General features: G+C 43.2%; 1 protein-coding gene across 1 annotated transcript in view; it reads left to right on the top strand.

Moving 5' to 3' along the window:
• RASGRF1 (Ras protein-specific guanine nucleotide-releasing factor 1) overlaps positions 1–17,888 on the top strand; it is a 157,912-nt gene that overhangs the window by 50,328 nt on the left and 89,696 nt on the right. Inside the window, exon 3 of the mRNA XM_006888251.1 lies at positions 11,624–11,771. Coding sequence (XP_006888313.1) covers positions 11,624–11,771 — 148 coding nt within the window. The remainder of the gene's footprint in view (positions 1–11,623; positions 11,772–17,888) is intronic.

Genomic DNA, 17,888 nt, shown 5'->3' on the forward strand with positions numbered 1-17,888 from the left:
AACTATATCATGAACTTCCACAAAAACAAGCAAAATGGTCTTGGAAGACTTGCCACCAGAATTCCCCTTGGAATCAAAGCTGGTGAGACTTCATCTCACACACTTTGAACGATGTTATCAGGAAGGCTCAGTCTCTAGAAAAGGACATCATGCTTGGAAAAGTGGAGGGTTAGTGAAAAAAAAGGAAGGCCCTCAGTGAGACAGATTGACGCAGGACTACAACAATGGGCTCAATCACAATGGAGAGTGTGAGGAGGGTGTAGGATCAATACAGTCACTATAAATTGCACCAACTCAACAGCACCCAAAATAACAACCTTTGATTCAAATGTATCCATCATGTAAAGACCAGAGTGCCTGCCACATGGAGACCAGAGCAGTCCACGGCATGGAGACCAGACCTGCCTGATGTCACCCTGCTGTTTTATGCCAGAGCACCAATACCACATGTACTTGCCCTTGAACTTGGCTGTCTACATTACATAGAGAGCTTGGGAAGAGATGTGGAAGAGCCACGGTTTATGGAGAACAACAGTCATCCTGCTTTGGCCTCAGGCCAAGAAGGGAACGCCAATACACAGGTTCTTCATAAAATATAACCATACTCTGGGACATTATATAGTTACAAAAGCCTAACATCTACTAGGAAAAGGCTCACATAATGTCAAGAAATCAGCACTCTGCCTCAATCATCATGAAAAACAAAATAGCCCTTCTCCTAAAAACGCAGATCCAGTGAATACCCCAGAGAGAAAACTATAAAAAATATGTTGTTGTGAAGTTATTTGAACAGCTACAGAAGAAGATACAAATGACAGAAGAAACAATGGAAGTCATTAAGAGAGTCAATACCCCAGAGACAGCAATTCAGGAAAAATGTATTGATGAGGAGCAACATGAACAGCTATGGAAGAAAATGCAAAAAATGGAAGAAAGAATTGATAGTATAGATAGTGAAGTACAAGACTTAAAAGAACATCACAAGACAGAGAGGGTACAGCCAACTCAGTACTGGAAATAACAGAAAAGCCTGAAAATGCAATCCAGAATATTAAGACAGAAGTGTCAGAAGTTTCCAACACACCGGTGGGACAAAAAAGTAGAGTTAAAGAGATGAAACAGAGAGTCACTGAGCTGGAAGACAAGAGCTTCTGTGGAAACATACTAGAAGAAAAATCAGAAATGAGATGTAAAGAAAATGGAAAAAAAACCCAAACAAGTATTAGAACCATGTGGAATAATATCAAAAGAAGCAACATAGATTTGACTGGAATTCCAGAACATGGGAGTGAAGACATATTAGAAAGAAACTTCCCAGGTATTTTGAAGAATGGGAACATTCACATTCAAGAAGCACAGCTAACACCAAATTGACTAGACCTAAAAAGAAAAACATCAAGACATATCATCGTGAAATTCTCCAGATTAAAAGGTAAGACTAAAATACTAAAAGCAGTGGGAGAAAAACAGAGTCACCTACAAAAGGGAAACAGTTAAATTAAGTTCTGGTTTCTCAGCAGAAACCATGGGAGCTAGAAAACAATGGGATGGCTTATACAGAAAGTTGAAAGAAAACAAATGCCAGCCAAGGATCCTATACCCAGCAAAATCTCTTGATCAAATATGAATGAGAAATTAGCTCCTTTGCAGAAAAGAAAGAACTGAAGGAATTTGTGAAAACAAGACCAAAATTACAAGAAATTTTAAGTGAAATCCAGTACACAGAGATGCCAAAGGAAAGTGAATGGACCATAGAAACCAGAAACAACAGAAAAAGGAACACAGCAAAATGGCAACAATAAAATCTGGCCTGTTAATAATCACACTTAATGTGGACTAAATGCATCAATTAAGAGTCAAAAAGTAGTAGATGGTGGCAGAGGAGGAGACAGCTTGGCAAGCTGCAGGAGCAGCAGACCACTAGGAGGAGGGTCACCATGGCCTTCTACAGATTTCTGTTTATTGATAATTGAACAGTTAAACAGTTGATGACTAGTGTTCAGTGCAGATTAAGGCTCAACATCAGGAGATCAAGGATTCCCAGGGAGGAATGGGTAACCTTAACACTGCGTTTTACCCCAGACCTGACCCTGAACCCAGTTCCAGAGACAAAAAGGAAATACAACTGCCAGCTAAAGAAGCAAAGGAGGATGGAACCCCAGGGTTCAGTCAGCCATCCCCAATGGACCCACCCGGGAAAACACTTTGCAGTCCAGAGGGGAGCAAATGACAGGAAAATATCTTCTAACAGAACAAGAAGGCAAGCAGCTTTAACCCAAGACCACCATAAGGTGGTAAGGTGATAAAGCGTGCTCCCTTTCCCCCTTCACATCAATGTCCCATTCAGCATGAAGTAGCCAGAGAGTCTGTGCCTAATTCCCAAATGAGAAACCCACAAGTGAATAAGACAGTTTGTTTAATCACCATTGGACTATACTTACCATTGCCCTGTATCATCTGATCCCCACTGGATCCTTTTAATTTCCTTCACCTGCTACCCCCACCAACCAAATTGTGAAGCTCTGCAACTGCATCCATGCCATTTTCATCCCTGACCATCCTCATCCTTCTGCTCCTCACCTCCTCGTATCCACAACATGTTTTTCCAAAAAAAAAAAAAATTTAAAAAGGAAAAAAAATATTAACAAATAATAGTTAATTTGTATGAATTAAAATCCCGCATAGGTAAAAGTTATATTAACATTCACAATTGTATGTTTTCAATAATGAACACAATAATGGACACAAGAAGAGATTTTGCTAAAAGACAGATTTCTGCTCAAGGCCACAGAAGAGATAAGTAAAAGAAGCTCAAAATAGAGACCCCTCAAAAAGAGCATGTTATTAGAACAAAATTGAGAACCCAGAAAGAGACTTAGCTTTCTATGGTCAACTGATATTTGACAAAATCAAAGCTATCAAATGGGGAAATGCAATCTCTTCAACAAATGGTGCTGGAAAAACTGGACTTCCACATGCAGAAAGCTGAAACATGATCCACATCTCACACCATAAACAAAATCAACTCAAGGTGAATCAGAGACCTGGGAGTAAAGCCCAAAACCATAAAGATAAAGTTCCTAAGAGACAAGCTGGTATCAAATTTAGAAGCCTTAGTCCATGGTATAAAGAGACTGCCAAATACAACCAGAAATGCACAATCTAAAGAGGATAAAATTGATGAATGGGACCTTCTAAAGAGTAAATCCCCATGTGTATCAAAAACTTTCCCCAACAAGCTAGAAAGAAAACCTACCGACTGGGAACAAACATTTGGTAACACTATCTCACACAAGAGTCTCATAACAAAAGTTTATAGAATACTCCTCTTTCCACAAAGGAGAAAAAAAAATGAGTATGCAGATCCAAGGGAGGGGGAGGCGGGAAGCAGGGGGCTGAAGATATGCAGAGGGAGGGGTAGGAGTAATCTTGGGATTGTACAAACTGATGGGGACAGTGAGGAAAATTGGAAGGGTCTTGTCTGGAAAACTGTGTATTTGAATTTTGTAAATAAACTTAGTATAATAAAAAATTTTAGAATAAAAAAGTAGCAGAATGGATTTTTTTTTAAAAAGCCCATCAATATGCTGCCTACAAGAGACACAGCTAAGAAATGGAGAGAAAAACAGACTCAAAATCAAAGGCTTGAAAAATATATATCAAGCAAATGGCAACCACAAAAAAAAAGCAGGAGTGGCAATATGAATCTCTGATAAAATAGATTTCAGAATGAAAACCACCATAAAAGATAAAGAAGGGCATTACATACAGATTAAAGGCACAAGAGATCAAAAAGACATAACCTTGGTCAACATTGATGCACCAAAAGATAGACCTGCAAAATGCGTAAAACAATGGTTAACAGAATTAAGGAAAGAAATAGCACCACAATAGTGGTAAGAGACTTTAACACACCACTATCACCAAAGATAGGTCAACTAAGAAAAAAAAACAAACCAAACTTAACAAAGATGTAGAAGATCTAAACTATACAGCCAACTCGACCTTGTGCATATACTCACAGTACTGCACCCAACTAAAACACAATTCACTTTTTTCTAAAGTGCATGTGGTACATTCTTCCAAATCAATCATGTATTAGGACATAAAGCAAACCTCAACAAATTAAAAAACACTGAGATAATATAAAGTATTTTCTCAGACCATAATACCATAAAAATAAAAATTAACCATAGGAGGGTAAAGCTTACAAAACCACCCACGTGGAAGCTAAATAACTCTCTGCTACAGCATTATTGAGTTATAAATGAAATAAAGAATGAAATAAGTAAGTTCTTCAAAACAAATGAAAATGATAATAAAACAACAAAACCTCTGGGACGCAGCTAAGGCAGTCCTCAGGGGCAGTTCATAACAATAGCAAAACACATAAAAAAGGAAGAAAGAAGAAAAATCAATGATCTAACTCAATACTCTCACAAAATAGAAAAAGAACAACAATATAATCCTACAGCCTCTAGAAGAAAGGAAATTATAAGGACAACAGCTGAAATCAATGACACAGAAAACAGAAAAACAATTGAAACCATCAAGAAGACCAGGAGCTGGTTTTTCGAAAGCATCAACAAAATTGACAAACCACTGGTAAATTTAACAAAAGGAGGGAGGGGAGAAGACGCAGATAACTCGATTAAGAAATGACAGAGATAAAAAGAGAGAGGGAGAGAGAGAGAGAGAGACAGAGAGAAAGAGAGAGAGAAAGGGAAACTAAACAAGTAAAAAAAAAAGTATATATGTGGATAATAGATACGAACTGGTGGTGACATGGTCTCCAAATCCATAGAAGAAGAACAGCTCTGAGACTAGTGGTATAATTTTTGTAGAGAGAAGGAAATGTTCTTAATAAATGCTCCAATAAAATTTAAAAAAAAAAAAAGAAAGTGCAGAGGTGACATCACAACAGAACCAAAGGAAATTAAATCTATAATACCGGAAAAATATGAAAAGCTTTACTGTGGTATATTAGAAAACCTTGAGGAAATGGACAAATTCCTTGATACTAAAGCCATAACCAGACTGACTTGGACAGATTTAAAACACTTGAACAGACCCATCACAAAAGAAGAAATTGAATAAGTAAAAAAAAGACTTACTCGTAAGTAAATCCTGGACCATATGGCCTCACAGCTGAATTTTACCAAATATTCAGAAAAGATCTATCACCAATTCTACTTAAAATATTTAAAAAAAATAATAATAATAAAAGAAGGAACATTCTAAGGGTTATTCTGTGGAACAAGCATAACCTTAATACCAAAACCAGGCAAAGATATTACCAAGAGAGAAAATACAGATGGGATTCATAACAGGTATGCAAAGATGGTTCAACATAAAAAAAAATCAACATAATTCACCACATTAACAAAGCAAATAACAAGAACCATATGATCTTTGCAATTGATGCAGAATAAGTGTTTGACACAATCCAACACACTGGTAAAGACCTCAGCAAAACTGGAATAAAAGGGGATTTTCTCAACATAGTAAAGAGTATATAGCTAAACCAAGAGTCAATATTATTCTCAATGGAGAAAGACTGAAGGCATTTTCCTTGCAAACAGGGGCCAGACAAGGATGCCCATTGTCACCACTTCTATTCAATATTATATTAGAAGTACTTACTAGGGCAACATGACAAGAGAAGGAAATAAAAGGCATCAAGATTGGCAAAGAAATAGTTAAACTGTATGCAGATGATATTATAGGGTACACAGAAATCCCCAAGGACTCAACAAAAAAGTTGTTAGTACTAGTAGACGAATATAATAGAGTGGCAGAATATAGGATCAATATAAAAAAATCATTGAAATTCCTCGACAGTAACAAAGAGAACTCTGAAAAGGAAACAAAGAAAGCAATACCACTTACAAAAGCCAATCACAAATTGACATACTTAGTAATAAACCTAACTAGAGACATAAAAGACCTTTACAAGGGAAACTACAGAGACATAATGTCTGTGAGACATAATAAAAGACCTAAAAAAATGGGGAAAAATATTCCCTGTTCATAGATAGGAAGACTCAAAATAGTAAAAATTACAGTCTTACCAAAAGCAATCTACATGTTTAATGCAATCCCAATATAGGTACCAAATTCCTTTTTCAAAGAGATAGAAAAGGCAAGTTTATTTGGAAAGGAAAGAGACATCAAATAAGCAAAGCACTTCTGAAAAACGAAATGAGGTGGGAGGCATAGCACTCTCAGATCTCAAAACCTATTATACAGCTGCAATAACCAAAATAGCGTGGGACTGGTAAAATGACAGGCACATAGACCAATGGAACAGAATCAAGAACTCAGAATTTAATCCTTCTATCTATGGTCAACTGATATTCGACAAGGAAACAAAACCTATCATATGGGGAAATGACAACCTGTTAAAAAATGGTGCTGGTAAAACTGGACTGCTCCTTGTAGAAAGCGGAATCAGGATGCACACCTCTCGCCATACACAAAAATCAATTCAAGGTGGGTCAGAGACCTAGAGGTACAGCCCAAAACTATAAAGAGCATAAGACACAAAGTAGGACCAAGCTTAGAAGGCCTAGCTCATGGAAAAAAAAGGCTGAAAAATAGTCAGAAATACACAACAAAGAGAAGATAAAATTGATGAATGGGACCTTCTAAAGATTAAATCCCTGTGCATTTCAAAAATATTTTCCAGTAGAATGAAAATAAAAACTACTGGTTGGGAAAACACATTTGGCAATACTATTTCAGACAAGGGTCTCATATTAAAAGTTTACAGAATCCTAGGGGAGCTCTGGTGGCCTAGTGGTAAGAAACTGCACTGCAATCATTGCAGATTGCAGTTCAAATCCACCAGATGCTCTGCTGGAGAAGGAGGGGCCATCTCCTCCTGTACCAGTCAGATCCAATTTGACAGTACACACACACACACACACAAAATAATAAAATAAAAAAAATTTTAAAAAAAGTTTACAGAATCCTGCAGGGCCTCCACAAGAAAAAAGACTGCTAACACAATTACAAAATGGGCAGAAGATATGGAAAGATTTTCACAGAGGAAGATATTCAGATGGCCAACAAAGACATGAAGAAATGCTCCAAATCACTGGCAATAAGAGATGCAAATCAAAACCACAAGAGATGCCATCTCATCCCAGTAGCAGTGGCAAAATTTAATCAGACTGCAAGTAATAAATGTTGGAGAGGATGTGGAGAGATAGGAACACACTGTTGGTGGGATTGTACAATGATACAGCCATACAGCCACTCTGGAAGGTAGCGTGGCATTTCTTTAAAAAGCTGAACATAGAAATTCCATATGACACAGTCATGCCCCTGCTTGGAGTAGACACTGAGAAAATTATAACTGACGCATGAATGGAGACTTGTACACCAATGTTCACAGCAGCATTGTTTACCATCACAAGAACATGGAAACAGCCCGGATGTCAAACCATCATCAAATGGATTGAGACATTATGGTACATTCACATAATGGGGTACTACACAGCATGCAGGAGCAATAATGTTGAAAATTACTGCGTAACTTGAGAAGGACCGGAGAGCATTATGCTAAGTGAACTAACTCAGTCCCATAAGGACAAACACTTTATAAAACAATTATTGTAGAAATAGAAAGGTAACTAGTAAAACATGTATGAGAATCCAAGTAGGGGACCTACAGGGGTGAGGATAGGTAAGGGGATAATCATAGAGTCACAGAATTTGATGGGTAGAAGGAGGTGTGGATAAAGGAAATTGAAAAGATCCAGTGTGAGAAATAATGGATAAAAGCTTTCTAAGTAAGCCAGTATACAATAATTTAAAAATAAATAAATAAACCTATCCATCATCATATCCATTTGGAAGTTGAGATATGTAGCCATTGAGTATACTATTGCTATCATACCTTTGCTAAGCCTTGGAATCTGAGTCAACCCTCACAGCTATGCCTCCCTTCAGTCTGAGCTGGGGGCAGAGGAATGGTCACTAGTAAATAGAGTGGAGTCAATTTTCCTATTGTAGTCACTATTATAAGCCATCATAGTCTTATTCGCAGAGCTGGTGGCTATATAGTTAGAGATGAAATTATAAATGGTTCTTTACTTGTGCCAAGAAGTTTGTTTAACCTCAAGCCTCATACGTTGTGTATGTATTTGTGTATGTGTATGTGTCTTAAGAGAGAGTCTGGCTGTCTTCCACAACCATATTGAGTATTATGTATTTCTGTATGCTCCTAAATTAGTTTTTATTTACATCGACATGTATATAGACTCTATATACAAAAATAAACACTGTAGTATATTAATATCGTATAGAAAGGGAGACACAGTGTACTCTCAAGCTGTATCTATAATAGTCTCGTATTATGGGATGCTTGTGTGGTATGTATATTCAGCAATGTATAAAATGCAAACAGGGCCACATTTCAGTCAGGATAGCTATATGCCAAAGTGAGCAAAGATGAGCAAAGAGAATAGAGAGGAAATACACTGCCAGTGGAGAAGGCTGATTTCCAGATCAGCTTTGATGTTTAGTTTACTGTTGTTTGGGGTGAAGCACTTCATCTCTCTGAGTCTTAGTTTGTTCATTTATAAAATGAGATGATGTGAGTTCATGCTGTGAGTTCCCGTCTAGCTCTGAGAGTCCATGAATACAATATGTGCATGCCTAGGTACTCAGTAAATCACTGTTGGGTGGAAGAGAAGGAAGACGGGAGGCAAGGAAGAGAGAGGAGGTGAAGGAGAGAAAAGGAAGCAAGCCAAGCTGGAATGCTCTGAGTGACGAGGCGGTGCCATTGGGGTGATGCCTTTTGCAAGAACAGACTAATGAAGAAGCCTTGTCTTCACACCCCTGGAATGGGGAGAGGTGTGGTGGTGTGAAAACAGACTCCTTCATGCTCTTGGCCGAATTTCCTCTGCAAGTGGAGACAATTAGAAACTTTTAAACCTGTTAGTCTAGTTAAAACTCATTTTAATAAGAGAAGCATAATATCTTTTTAATAAAAAAAAAAAAGCATTAAAACCAAAGGCTTATCTCTTACGGAGTGTTATTTATCTTTAAGGTATAAGACTATACAGTTGGACGAGCTCTGGTGGCCTAGTGGCAAAAAGCTGCACTGCAATCCCAGAGGTGCGCGGTTTAAATCCACCAGATGCTGTGCTGGAGAAATAGGAACAATTTCCTCCTGTACCAGTCAGATCTGATTTGACGGCACACACACACAAAAAGAATAAAATAATTTTTTTTTAAAAAAAGACTATACAGTTGGCAAAATAAGGACAGTTAGGGATCCAAGAGAGGGTTGCAGTTCCTGGCTGGAGACAAATGCCAGAATGCCTAAGGTTCAAGAGGCAAAATGCATTGAGAAAATAGGGCAATGCAGTTTAGCAGTTCTTTCAACAAACTTAGTTGAAGGGGAGAAAAAAATGGAGAACTCAGAACTGAGGAAGAGATAAGTAGAAGGTGGTAGGGAGCAAGATGGGTAAGGGAGAGGGAGAGTTTAGCATGAGAATAGCTTGAGGGGCTATTTCTTGGAAAGGGACATCATGCTTGGAAAGGTGGATGGTCAGCGGAAGAGAGGAAGACCCTCAATGAGATGGATTAATAGTGTCTGCAGCAATGGGTCCAAGCATGTCAGAGATGACGAGGATGGCACAGGATAGGACAGGGTTCAGATTTATTGTTCAGATGATCACTATGAGTCATACTCAACTCTATGGCCCCTAATGACAGCAATAAGAAAACAGAAGCAACATGAACAGCAGAATTGGCTGCCATTGCAAAAGAATGAGACAGTATTTGAGAAACAGAGACCCGTGAGGAGGGGCCAGGCACAAATGTGAGCATGAGCGCACTGTGAGGGAAGGGAAAGTGTAGAGCTATAGCTAACACATACCTGGGGGGTTAGTGCACTGGGGATTCATGTATATGCACTCATTCAATCCCCACAGCAACTCTATGAGCCAGGTCCATGACCTGTCCATAGTCCCTCAGCCAGTGAGTGTGGAAGCTGGAGCTGGATCCAGACAGACTGGACAAGTAGAGGACCTCAGCCAGAACAGTGTACATGTGTTAGAGTGAGGACATGGTGTGCCTGGAGATGCCCAGGCAGAGACAGAATGCCTGTGAGATGCAGCCTCTAAAGTAGGAACAGGTCACCCACAGATGAGGGGGTAGGGATAAGGTACACAGTAGGACAAGGGGTGAAGGTTTGAGGTGCACAATCAGCACATCATGTCAAGCTGAGACTGTGTGGGAAGCATGGAGCTCGCTTAGAGGACTAAGAGAGACTGATTCAGAGACGGGGTAAAGAAAGATAAGAACAGAGGATATTGAGGATGTGGGCAGAGATGGGGTGAGGGGGGCATCTGGGATGGCCCTAGGTTAAAGCAAAACAAAATGGGTCGGGTAGGAGGGCTGTCCCTGCCCACACTCATCTGGGCACTCTCTCCTGGGATGTTGGGGTCCCTTTCTCAGAGTCTCTCTGCCCCTTGAGGGCTGGACCTCCCTATGCTAGACCTGGTTTTCATCCCAGCTCTGATATTTTCTAAGTGGTGCTATTGGCATGGGAATCCAGGAGTAAAACGCAGACGTGGAATGCAGGGTCCAGGCTCTGGCCGGTGACCTTGGGCAGGTCATTGAACCTCCATGATCTTGTTATCTTCCACCTCCCCTCTCATACGGATACTCTGCAAAACTGAGTCATGTTCATTTACACAAATCCTCTGCGTATCCTCCGGGGCGTTCTCTGATCTGCCTCCAGCTAACTATCCAGCCTCAGCATCAATTACCCCAGCAAACACTTCCCCATAGGGCTTCCCTCTGATAGACATGTGCCTAGAGCACTGTATTTGGACTCAGAAGACCTAGGCTACAACTGAAGGGCCTCTTCATCCAGGAAGCCTGCCTGATTACAAGCCCTGGCTGCTGGCCTTGCTTGCAACCCCTCAGCACTCAGTTCATGCTATACCATATGACATGTGGTAGATTGTGCTGTTTCTACAGAAGCACCCTGGACAGTGGCATGTACATCCCTGACGCTCCAGGCATCCCACAGAAGGTGACATATCCACCCACCCAGTCAGTCGTCCGGCCAGGCTGTGATTGTTCACTGTGTACTTTGAATGCCCCACACTGTGCTCCAGCATAGATGTAGTCCTATTCTCAGAGAGGACAGAATCCAGAGAGGAGGCAGACAAGGAACTGGACACTCCCTATGTGTGTGGCCAATTCTGTAATAATGGATTCCAGAGTGCGCAGGGGACACTCATGTTGTCTAGAGGGCACAGAGAAGACTTCTTGGAGGTGACATTTCAACTGGAACTCACAATTATCCTAGGAAAGAGGGTGGAAGTAGGCCAGGAAATGACAGGGAGAAGGTGTATTTCAGGTCAAAAGTCCACCCAGAGGTGGGAGGTGTGTGTATGTGTGTGTGAGAGAGAGAGAGAGAGGACGAGAACAAGATAGGTTGGAGGGAGCAGAGGGCAGGGGCGTGGAGACGGGCCTTAAACAGACGCCGCGACAACCAGACTGGGCTTTGAGAGCTTCGCCTAAGTGCAGGTAGTTGAGTGAGCCCCACTTCTGGCTGACTCTCACCTACCTGGTCCATCTGTCTGTCTGTCCACAGCTACAGGACCCTGGCCACAGAGCATGAAGCACTGATGCAGAAGTACCTCCACTTGCTGCAGATCGTGGAGACAGAGAAAACTGTGGCCAAACAGCTACGGCAGCAGATTGAGGATGGGGAGATCGAGATCGAGCGGCTGAAGGCAGAGGTGACCATCAGTGAGGCTGGAGGGGGCGTGACACCTCCAACCTTGGGGTCCTGCAGGCTCTGGGGGACCATGGGCCTTGGGGGTTATGCTGGTCCTGACAACCAGACCCCATCTGCAGTTCTACTAGGGAGGGGAGGAACCCCCATCCTGATCCATGGAGGACAATCAGCCCCCAAAGGATTGCTACTTCTGTGCTGGGACTTGCTTCGTGTCCGGATTAGGGGTGGATGACAGACACCCACCACGTTAGCTACCTAAAGTGCCTGTCTGAGATAGGAATGGCTGTCACCTTGCCCTGCCATGTGATGCCCTGGGATACAACCACCCTAACCCTCTGTGGTCCTGCACCAAGACCCCTGCGTAAAGGCCGATGAAGGCCCTGGAGCACAAGTTTCCTCCTGCTCCAACCCAGTTGTTGCTCCAATAAAGAGCTTCCGAGGTCACAGGGAGGACCAGGGAGGAGGAGGCCCGGGTGTAGGAAGCAGGAAGCAGAAACATGCAGAGCAGGCACCATTGTCCCAACAGGTTTCACTCACAAAGCCCAAATTCGAAGATAGAATAGCTACACATTTCAAGGCCACAGAACATTAAGCTTCATGCTTTAGGACCTCTCTCTGCATGGAACACTGTCACCCACTCATGATGCCAACTTAGCCAGGAATATTCAAAGATCACTGTTCCACCTTTTCCTACAGTAGTAAAGCCCTGAATTGCCAAAAGTAACCTCATCTTGGAATTCAGGTTCAAGACCCCACCTCTAATCCAGCACCAGACATCCCATACCGACAAATTTCCCGAGTCAGTCCATGACCCGGCTGTTAGGACTGGTAACCCTTGCTGTACGTAAAGAATCAAGCTCAGAGAGGTCCAGTGACCTGCCCAGGCTCACACAGCCACGAAGAGGCAGAGCTGAGATTTGATCCCCAGCTACACGCCTGTCACTTGCTTGTCTTTCTAAATCACAGCTCCTCCAGGGAGCCTGGAACAGGGCTACAGCACCTGGTTCATGCTGTGATTAGTCCTACCCAGAAGTCAGTGCCTGAAACCTCAGACAAGCCCAGATCCTGGAACCCAGAGGGGCCCTGTGGGGTGTCAGGGAAGGGGCCCAACTCCATTGGCAGATTGTCTGTGTCATGATAAAGGCTGTCTTCCCTCCCTAAGTACTTAAATTATCCAACCACTGAGTCCTCATGGTGCAGTGGTTAAAGCACTCAGCTGGTAGCTGGTGATTCAGACCCACCAGCAACTCACTCTGCAGGAGGGATAATTAGGCAATTTGCTTCTGTAAAGATTTACAGTCTTGGAAACCCTTAGGACGGTTCTGCTCTGTGCTCAGTATGAATCTCAATCACCTTGATGGCAGTGGGTTGACCACTGACCTCAGCCCTGACAGCAAGCCCCCCTCTCTCCAGTCCCACTCGACTGGTCCATGATAGGTAGCTATTCCCAGGCTGCCTCTTTCCCTCCATACACACTGGTGCAGGAACACCCTTCACATCTCCACACTTTCCCACCAGTAAAATCTACCAAGTTCAAATGCCACCTCCTTTGGAAGCCTTCCTGATGTATTCCCTCCCCCGCCCTCTGTCCCCAGGGTGTTCCCCTCTCAGCACATCACTGTAAGGTCTCTCCCTGTGTACCCCATCCCTGGAGGGGATTCCTACAGCATATACTCCGTGTCCTTGATCTTTCTTTCCCTTATGCCTGCCACAGAATACTCGCTCACTGGGGGCCCAGAGCACCAGTGGACGAGTGCTGTGGTGAGCACATAGCAAGCACGTGATGTTCACATAGTGGGCATGCAGAGGTCACACACAGGCATGTGATGGTCACATAGTGGGGATGCAGAGGTCACACACAGGCATGTGATGGTCAGGCAATGGGCATGTGATGGTCACGCCGCAGAGACATGGTAGGCATGTGGAAAGCATGTGGTGGGCACACAGCAAGTGCATGGTGGGCACGTGGTGGGCACACAGTGGGCATGTGACTATCACTCAGCAGGCACATTGTGGGCACAGGAAAGTCATGTGGTAGGTATGTGGTGGGCACATGGCAGGCACGAGAAATACAGCAGTTCTTACCCGTACAGTCCAAACACAGTATGACCTTTGCTGTCAGAGAGCTTGTGGTGTGAATACAAGTCAGAAAAAAAATGAGTCCTTTTATGACCAGGTTCATGTCTCATGTAGCCTTGAAGAGTTTCAGGGCTTTGCGGGCCAGAGAAGAAGTTAATGCAAAGGACAGAGCTGGGGAGCAGGAAGATGGTCAGAGGGGAGCGTGTGTGTGTGTGTGTGTGTGTGTGTGTGTGTGTGTGTGTGTGTGTGTGTGTCGAAGAGGCCAGAGAAACCCATTTGTGGGGATTTAGAGCAGAGTTTCCATTTGTGTGCATCACCGGTCAGGGAAGAAGACTTTTTTAAAAGGAAATCTTGAAAGGAAGGCCAGCTTGGTAAAGCTCTCTGGCTATTTCAGTCAACCTGTCTTTCTGTCTGTCTGTCTCTCTCTTAAACACACACACAGGTGAATGGGAGCCAGAAATATAAGAACAGAGTTCAGTTGCTGGAAATTAAGCCATCAGAACAGTCCCTCCAAGGTGCAGATGGTTAATACAGTTGGCTGCTATTTGGTTGTAGGTTCAATTGTACTCAGAAGCACCTTGAAAGAAGGACATTGTGACTAGTTCCCGGAAATCAGCCATAGGAAACCCTACTAAGCACAGTTCTATTCTGACACAGATGGCATAGCCATGAGTTATAACAGAATCAACAGCAGCTGGTGGCTAGTTAGACCCTCAGGTAAACAGGAGACACTGAGAAGCCAGTGTTGAAGATAGAGTTGGGAGGAATCTGAAGACAAAGACACCCATAGAGAGGAAAGCACTTTAAAAAAGGCCACTCAGCCACTGAGTTTGAACACTGGATTCCGTGGCCTCAGATTCTTAGCCTGTGCCTGCCTTACCATAGCCTATCACTTCTCCCAGGTGAACAGGCCTGATGGAAGGAATGATCGTGGACCCAGGTCCTCCCACTGCACCTTTCATCTGATATCTGACTAAAACTCCTTAAGCTCCACCCTACATCTGCCCAAGGATGTCTAGGGTGCTGTCATTCACTGGTCACACCTGGCTTCACATTCTGCTCTCCTGCTTCATCATTGCACTGCTCACAGCATCTGTCATCTTCCTAGTCTTTATTCAAACTCTTTATCCTCTGAGTGATTACTGCCTATATCTATCTGTCAAGATGGAGAGATTATGCCATAACAATGTTTCAAACAATCTCAAACTCTTGGTGATTTAAAACACCCAAAGCTGATTTCATCACACTAGATATGTGGATTGTGAGTTCTGCTGAGGGCTTTGCTCCACAAAACCCTCCTTCAGAGACAGGGATCCCATCTGATGGGGCTTCTACCATTAGGAAATTCTCTAGATACATGCAGAAGGAAAACGCATGGTGGATTATGAATCTGCTCACATCCACAGGACAAAGCAAGTCATATGAGCACACCCAACTTCAAGGCTCCTGAGGAAACTACCCTGTCTTCCAAGAAGAACTAGAAAAAGCTCTAATGACTACCAAGCTGAGTACTTCTCTTTCATCATAAAAGCCCTGTGACTCGGGCTTTCTGTATTTCAAAAAAATTTGTATATAATGGAGATGTGCTCTACCCACAGAATAGAAAATCACTTATAAATGCCTAGAAGACACCTCTACCCTCAAATTTTTCGATCTTTCCTCTTCTTGACCACCAGCAGTTTGGCTTCTACATGGTAACCCATGCATAATGAAATCAAATGGTTGTGATCCTTATACTGGCTGATTTTCAGAAGTAGCCAGTCAAGTCTTTCTACTTAATCCATCTTGGTCTAGAAGCTCCAGTGAAATATACTGAGCATCACAGCAACGTGCCAGCCTCCATTGGCAGATGGGTGGTGGTTGTACATGAGGTACAGTGACCAGGAATGAGGCAGGGGTCTCCCACTGGGAAGGCAAGAATGCTCCCTCTGAATCACCACTGCCCACACACTCCCACTCACCTTGGTCATCCTTGCTGCTGTCCACAGTCTCCTTCCCAGCCAAGACCCTCGCCCTGCATCCAGTCATGTCCTATCTCCCATCCATCCTCACTTGCAAGAGCCAATTGCTAACTTTTCCAAGAATATACAAGCTGGTCAGCAAACCTTAGGTAGCTTGAAATGAGCCTAGTGGGGTAGGAGTACTTAAACCACGCATATTGACAAACTCTACCAGTCAGTGTATCTTCCAGAGAGCTGACCTTAAAGCATTTACCAACACACATCTGCACATCTCTTTTCAGGACCAGTTTTTTAACTTGCAGGGCCTAGTGAAACATGGAAATGCTGGGTCTTTAAAACTTTAAAGGCTTAACATGCTCTGATAATAACAGAGCACTCAACCATATATTGGTTCCTTCTAAACATGAAGCTCCATGGAACTGCCTAAGACACATGCCCATAAAACCTGTTTCTCCCTCCCTCTACGACCTCTCTACCCGAGACACTACCCCAAGCCTAGCCATTTCTCTACCTAGGTGGCAGGAGATCACACCCCAACACTGTGAATTTATTTTGCAAAGAATTCCACTTGTCTTAGTCTCTTCTTTCCCATCTTAACCCTCACCTTTCGTAACCAAGCACTGTACCAAGGAACCATCTAAAACCAGGAAATCATCTACCCCTGAGAAGGATCCTCCTGCCCTGAGAATGCTCAGTTTGGCACTATTTCCATTTTAATAACTAGTTTCCCACCAGTTATGACTGGAAGTAAATTTGGAGAATGACGGTGGGCTCTAAAGGGGCGGCAAAGGAGTTGAGAGATAGTTGTAATGTTTCATTGACTTGGAAGCACTCAGAAGGTTAACCTGGAAGAAAATGTCATGATCTTTTGTTCAGGGTGTAAAATAAAAATTTATCCATGGGGTTTGTTTTGCTGAGCCACTTTGGCATGGAGTCCCAATGCACAGAACAGGTAAATATGGGAGTAGGAGAGGAGAGCTTTGGTCCCTCCCTAACCAGCCCCTTTCCTCAGCAGAGTCCGTCATTCACACCTTGATCCCTGCCTCTCTTCCTGCCATCCTCCAACCCCACACACCTGCATCCCTGGCTCACAGTACCTTAACACACTCCATTTAAATTCCCTTCTTTCCGTAGTCTGTATGTTGAACTTCTACTTAGTCTTCAAAACTTATTCTATAAACTCCTTGCCACTTTCATTCCAGGCCCTCGCATAGCAGTATGTGCATGTCTTGCTTTTTGGATTATAAACTACAATGGCTGAGTCCCTTCTCAGACGACCATCGCAGATCATCAGGGACAGAGGTCTGCCTCAGCCAGCTCCAGCTGTGTCTCACCACTGCCTCCCATGATGCCCACTAGCATACACTGATGGGGTTGGCACAAAGCAAGATAGAGATGAGTGTCTCTTGGGTTTGGAGGAGACTTGAGGGGATCAAAAAGGAAGGAGAGAGAGCCGAGCTGAGCAACAGCTCTTTGAAAAGCAGACGTCTTTAGCAAAGCTTTAGCTGCTAACAGAGTGGGGGGCAGGGGACAGAATTCATTTCATCATCAATTATTGCACTGAGCAAACACATTCCAGATTAAAGAGAGTCTCTCCAGAAAGGGTGGAGCAGGAACAAATGTGCAGCACCCAAAAGGGCTGTGGCAAATCAGCATTTGCCTCAGACAGGCAATCTCGGGTAGCAGGTGGCAGGGGCCAGACCAGATGTCACACACTGAGCCCAGCATGGCCTCAGATAGCCAGAGCAGGACTTCAGCCCATTCACTGGGGTAGAAGGCAAAGGTCAATCCCTTAACAGCCATCACTGATGAGTCAACTGAACTAGCTAGGCTTGGCTATCCACCAAATACACCAAGATCTAAAGCAAATGCATGCCCTTAAAGCACCAGTCAAGGTTAAGAAAGGTAACCTGTATGAGCCTACTGAAGCCTAAGGATCCCACAGTCACCTTGGCACTGGCTTCTAGCAAAGATGGCCTTCACACTCAGAGCAAGGTGCTCTGCTCAAGACTTCTGCAGGTCCTTGTGTTCACCAGTGCACATCTTTGCCCTCTCAGCCTGATCTTTAAGACTCCAAG

Source organism: Elephantulus edwardii, unplaced genomic scaffold, assembly GCF_000299155.1.
Source record: "Elephantulus edwardii isolate Elephantulus edwardi_28Jun2011 unplaced genomic scaffold, EleEdw1.0 scaffold00066, whole genome shotgun sequence".
In the NCBI taxonomy this organism is placed as follows: Eukaryota; Metazoa; Chordata; class Mammalia; order Macroscelidea; family Macroscelididae; genus Elephantulus; species Elephantulus edwardii.